The following is a 5,164-nucleotide window of genomic DNA, read 5'->3' as shown; positions in this document are numbered from 1 at the left end:
TTTTTAAAAAGTGGCATTAACGCTCAGATTTGGTTTCAGCACTAAAACATGAAAGCTAAAATAATAATGATAAAAAAAGCATTTTTCACAAAGAAATTCGGGCACACCCATTATGAAGGACCAAATCACGTAGAATCTGGAAATATACCTTTGTTGAATATGAAGTTAGTTGAGCTGCATTGAGCTTTAAGTAAGTACAGTATCTCTGTGTGTGATAGTATCAACATCTAGGTTTTAGGTTTGTCTTTACGTATTTTTAGATTTGGGGGTTTTCCTTCCCCCCCCCCCCCCAAGTTGCAATAATCGTGTTTACAACAATATTCATAGAAATTGATTTTGCACCCTAAAATATGCTGTGGTCTTCATTTGATTGTATATGTCTTTAGCACAATTCGTTTCCCCTGTTGGACCGACAGAGACCAAATTTGTTGACCTCCAGGGCATGTTGCAAGGCCTATGTGTTCACTCAAGACTTTTGCCTCAGAGGGTGGTCTGGAGAAACTCACCCTGGTGGGGGGTGAGTTTTGGTCGTGGACTGATGAGGGGTTTTTTGTTTGTTTGTTTGATTTGTTTTGTTTAAGTCCTTTGGAGGGGATATTGTGTCAGTGTGTTGTATTCCACATTGTTGTTTTAAAATTGGTGAATATGTCACTCGATGGAACGAATGGCACATTATAAAATAAACACATCGCCAAAAATTACATTTCCCTTCATTCCTCTGAATTTCCCTGCTTTTAGAAGGGTGAGGGAAATACAAGGCAAAAGTAGATATACCATCTGATCAACTATGAAGTGTATGTGAAACATCTCCCTAAAGCTGCAGAAAACCCTCTTGTTTTCAGTTGTATTTGTTTATTTCTTTCAGCATGCTGAAACTCTGGCCAAAAAAAAGAGAGGCAGAGTTAAGATTTTTCAGATATGTATTTGAACATCTTACTACAGTATGTTGTAATGAAAACTATGCATCTCCAATGTACTTTTTTGTTCCCCAAATCATTTTTTCTCCCTTTCTTTAGGGAAGGATTTCTCTTTGTTAGTCTTCAAACACAAAATCCAACATAAATGTACATAAGGCAAATTCCTTCTTAATCTGTCCTCTCTCTTCCCCATCATAAACTGGCATTAATTAAATGTTGTGTGTTTAAGACAATTTTTAAAAGGCTTCCCTTTTCTCATATTCATTCTAAAGTTGTTCCGAGTTTTCAAACAATGCTAATCATAACTCGCCTTTTGTTTTATTTTTGTTATCTGTTTTAGAGCCTTAAACTACACGAATGGACACAGAGCAGAGAAAATACGTTAGCACAGAAATTTTAAAAAGAGGCTGGAAAAAAAAAAGGATGAATCTCGCGCAAGCCATTTGTCCTGGATTTATTATTTCCCGTGTGTGTCATGGGTTGCCAAGAAAGATTTCATTTGCTCAGATCCCTCCAGAACACGAGGTACAGCACTTATCCGCACATGGGCCTTCCAACAATTTCAACAGACACATTAGCTGCCCTTTTCTCCTCCTTTGTATGGCAAAAACTCTTTAGTCTCCTTGCCTTACAAAAAAAGTTAAATGGCCGCTATTCTGGCAATGGCTTCTATATGTTCTTTTCAAAGTTCCCCCTCTCCTAGCCTGGGTAAATCACTTTCAATACTATTTATCATCTGAGCTATAGTGTGTCAATTATTTCATTTCAGGACATTTACAGATGCGAATCCTCCCCTACAAATCCCCCAGTCCTCCTGGAAATTCTGTTGTTGAGGGATCGCTATCTAATGATTCCGTGTACCCCTAACCCCCTCTTTAATCCTCCTTCCTCCAACAAGCACACAGGCATCCTGTCACCGGTGTCTTTTGGCTACAGGATTCGAATGCCCTCCGAGGCACAGGGAAAGAGAAGGGAGGGATTTGTTTAGACAAGCAAGCCAGAAGGGAACTATTGGAAGAAGGTTTCGGAGTGGCAGCCGTGTTAGTCTGTACCAGCAAAAACAACGAGGAGCAGTAGTGGCACCTTTGAGCTTTGTTAGTTTCTAAGGTGCCACTAGTACTCCTCGCTGTTTTTGTTTTTATTGCAAGAAGGCAAGCGAGGAGCACTTGGCTAGCTGAGGGGACTCTGGACAGCTCCTTTCCTCAGGGCAGGTCTACACTTCATGCGAAACACACTGAGCAAGCTAAAATGGGCAAGTAAACATGATGAGGAGCGGGAATGCAACTCATTCACTGAAGAGCTGGTAGTTATGCCTTGGAGACAAGAGTTCTCCCACCACACACAACATGTACCAGATGTGGGCTTCCAACGCCACATACACCCCCCCCTACTCAGACACAGCCTGCTCCACACCTGCTACCCTTACACACACCCCTCCCCAGAAAGGCGTAGATAATCCTGCTCCAGGCTTGCAACCCCCTGTATACACAACCCTTATCCAGCAACACACACACCTTTGCCCACGGAGTCAGACACGCGCACACAACCCTACTTCATGCCCTCCACCATGCACAGCTAAAAACCTCCTCCTCCACACCCCCATCCACTACCACACACTAGAGGTCGCTTACTCCGCATCTCCCCCCGCCCCCCCGACACCACCTCTCCAGAACCACCCCCACCCCCCTTGCTCAAGATAGTAGCACCCCACGCCCACGGTATTATTTGGATAGACCTATACGGACACACGTGCTTCCCAACATTGTATCTTTCAGTTGTCCGTGTAGGGTGTAAACTGTGCGTCACAGAATTTCATTGAGTATCAACCACTGAGCTGCCCTTGTTCTCAGTGGAATCTGATACATCAGCTCATGCTTCAGCTTTTCTATAGGTGCGTCTGTGTGTCCCGGCCTGTACGTCTGTCTCTCTGTGCATCTGAGTCTGCGAGGAGAGGGGGGTTGAGTTTTGGATACTACAGTCCCCCTCCCCTTCGCTGCCCTCCAGCCTAATGAGCTGCTGAAAAGGAGCAGGCTCCAGCGCGCGTGGCTAGCGGGACTCCCTGATTGGCCAGCTGCGCCTCGCGACCCCCATTCATTAATAAATTAGCGGCACGCTCCAACCGAGCGCGAGGCACCAATCACACCGCAGAGCAGCCGGGGCTGCACCACACACTTTATGGGGATCAGATAAAAGAAGACAGGGAAGGAGGGTGGGGGAGGGAGGCAAGGGGTGCAGGGGGCTTTAAAAGAGAGAGAAAGAATGAGATGAGTGATGATAAATGAAATGAAAAGAAAGAATAAACCCTGGGAGGGGGAGGGGAAAGCTCAAGGGGCCCTGGGGGTAGATTTGATTGTTTTCTGCGGGGTATATAAGGGGTTTTAAGGAGAGTCGTGTGCCAGACACGCAGCCACTGAACCTCAAGCCGCTTCACTTTAACTGGAGTGCCGGGGCGCGTGCCAGCAGCTGGCCCCACCAGGACTCGCTCTCACACACCCCACCAACAAAACACAGAGAGAGGCAGCAGGCAACCGGCCCTTCTTCAACTCCTCTTTGGCAAAGGCAGCTGGACCCCCACCCCCTATCCAGCAACAGTGGGACCCTCTCCAGGAGAAGGGAGGGGCGGGGGACACCCGCAAGTCTGCCCCTGACGATTGCAGAGAGGGCCAGTGCAGGGAGAGAGCACTCCGCAAAGAGACAAAAACATTGTAAAGGGGAGCCAAGTAAGTCACCGAGTCTCTGCTTCAAACGTTGCTGGAGTTTTTATTTTCCTCTCTCCTCCGCCTCCCCTCCCTCGCGGTGGCGCAAAAAAAAAAAAAAAAAAAAAAAACCCCAGTTGCTGAGAGCAAAATATCTTGCTGCTAAGCCCGGCCGCGGCCGCTTCCCTCTCCCTGCGCGCCGGCATGGCCCGCTCCAGCTGTTTTAAAGGCAGAGATGTCAGGTTCTCAGCAGAGAGCAGCCGGGGGTGGGAGTGCATCCCTGCGTTTCTATGGCAGCGCTGCAGCGGGGCTGGCTGCTCGGCGTCTATTTGCCGGGCTAGCTCTAGAGCGGGCGAGGAGAAGCGCTGTAGAGACCGCGGGCACAACGTGGGCAGATCACAGCGTGTGCCTCTAGGCGCATGGCAGCTACACGGCCAAGGGTGGGCAGGGAGCAACGGGGCGCGGTGCTGCCAGGCCAGGTGAGCGCCCGCAGGAGGAGTGCCCCGGCCCTGGGGCGGGCGGGCTGCAGCCCCTGAGGCCGGGGCGATGCGGGGACATGGCGTGATGGGGCTTCTCCCGCTCTCGTTGCAGGATGTTCGTGAAGCCGGAGAGCCTGGAGCTGAAGGCGGAGGGAGACCTGCTGCTGCTGGGCCCGGCCTCGCCCTGCTCCTCCTCGCTCACCCCGCTCTCCTCCAGCTCCGAGGAAGAGGAGGACGATGAACTCCAGGCGCCCTCGCCGGCCCGCCCGGCGGAGGAGCAGCCGGCGCGGCTGCAGCTGAGCCTGAGGCGGCACGAGTGCAAGCGGCGCCCCGGCCGGGCCCGGCCCGGCTCCCGGGGGACCAAGACAGCCGAGACGGTGCAGAGGATCAAGAAGAGCCGGCGGCTGAAGGCCAACAACCGGGAGCGGAACCGCATGCACAACCTGAACGCGGCGCTGGACGCGCTGCGCGAGGTGCTGCCCACCTTCCCCGAGGACGCCAAGCTCACCAAGATCGAGACGCTGCGCTTCGCGCACAACTACATCTGGGCGCTGACCGAGACCCTGCGCCTGGCCGACCACTGCGGCGCCGCCGCCGCCGGCCTGCCGGGAGCCCTCTTCCCCGAGGCAGTGCTGCTGAGCCCCGGGGGCGCGCCCGCCAGCACGGACAGCAGCCCCTCGCCCGCCTCCTCCTGGAGCTGCACCGGCAGCCCCCTGTCCTCCGCCGCCTCCTCCTACAGCTGCGCTTTATCGCCGGGCAGCTCCGCCTCGGACATGGACTACTGGCAGCCAGACAAGCACCGCTACGCGCCGCCTCGCCCGCAGGCCAGGGACTTTATCTAACGCCGCCCGGCCAGCAGCTCGGGCCCTGCTGGCGGGGGCTCGCCTAGTGCTGGTGCAATAAGGTGCGCGGGGGCTGGAGAGCTGGCGTAGTACCCGGGCAGGCCTGGAGAGAGACGGGGGAAGATCGCAGGGGCTCTGACCCACGCTGCGGTTAGGAAGAGCCCCCGCCCCGCAGGAGAGCCTCCAGCGAGCCTCGGGCAGAGACACGCGAGGCGGCCGAGTGGAGGGAA

General features: G+C 52.9%; 1 protein-coding gene across 1 annotated transcript; it reads left to right on the top strand.

Annotated features, from left to right (window-relative positions):
• Positions 1–4,205: 4,205 nt before the first annotated feature.
• NEUROG2 (neurogenin 2) lies at positions 4,206–4,934 on the top strand. The gene has a single exon (XM_077814411.1). The coding sequence runs from the start codon at positions 4,206–4,208 to the stop codon at positions 4,932–4,934; it is 729 nt and encodes a 242-aa protein (XP_077670537.1).
• The last annotated feature ends 230 nt before the right edge of the window (positions 4,935–5,164 follow it).

The sequence above is a fragment of the Eretmochelys imbricata genome, chromosome 4, assembly GCF_965152235.1.
Source record: "Eretmochelys imbricata isolate rEreImb1 chromosome 4, rEreImb1.hap1, whole genome shotgun sequence".
NCBI lineage: Eukaryota > Metazoa > Chordata > Testudines > Cheloniidae > Eretmochelys > Eretmochelys imbricata.
Note: the sequence above shows the minus strand (reverse complement) of the source record. Positions and strands in the feature narration are given on the sequence as shown.

Coding starts and splice junctions, on each gene's coding strand:
- NEUROG2 (XM_077814411.1), top strand. CDS start 4,206: ATGTTCGTGAAGCCGGAGAGCCTGGAGCTGAAGGCGGAGGGAGACCTG.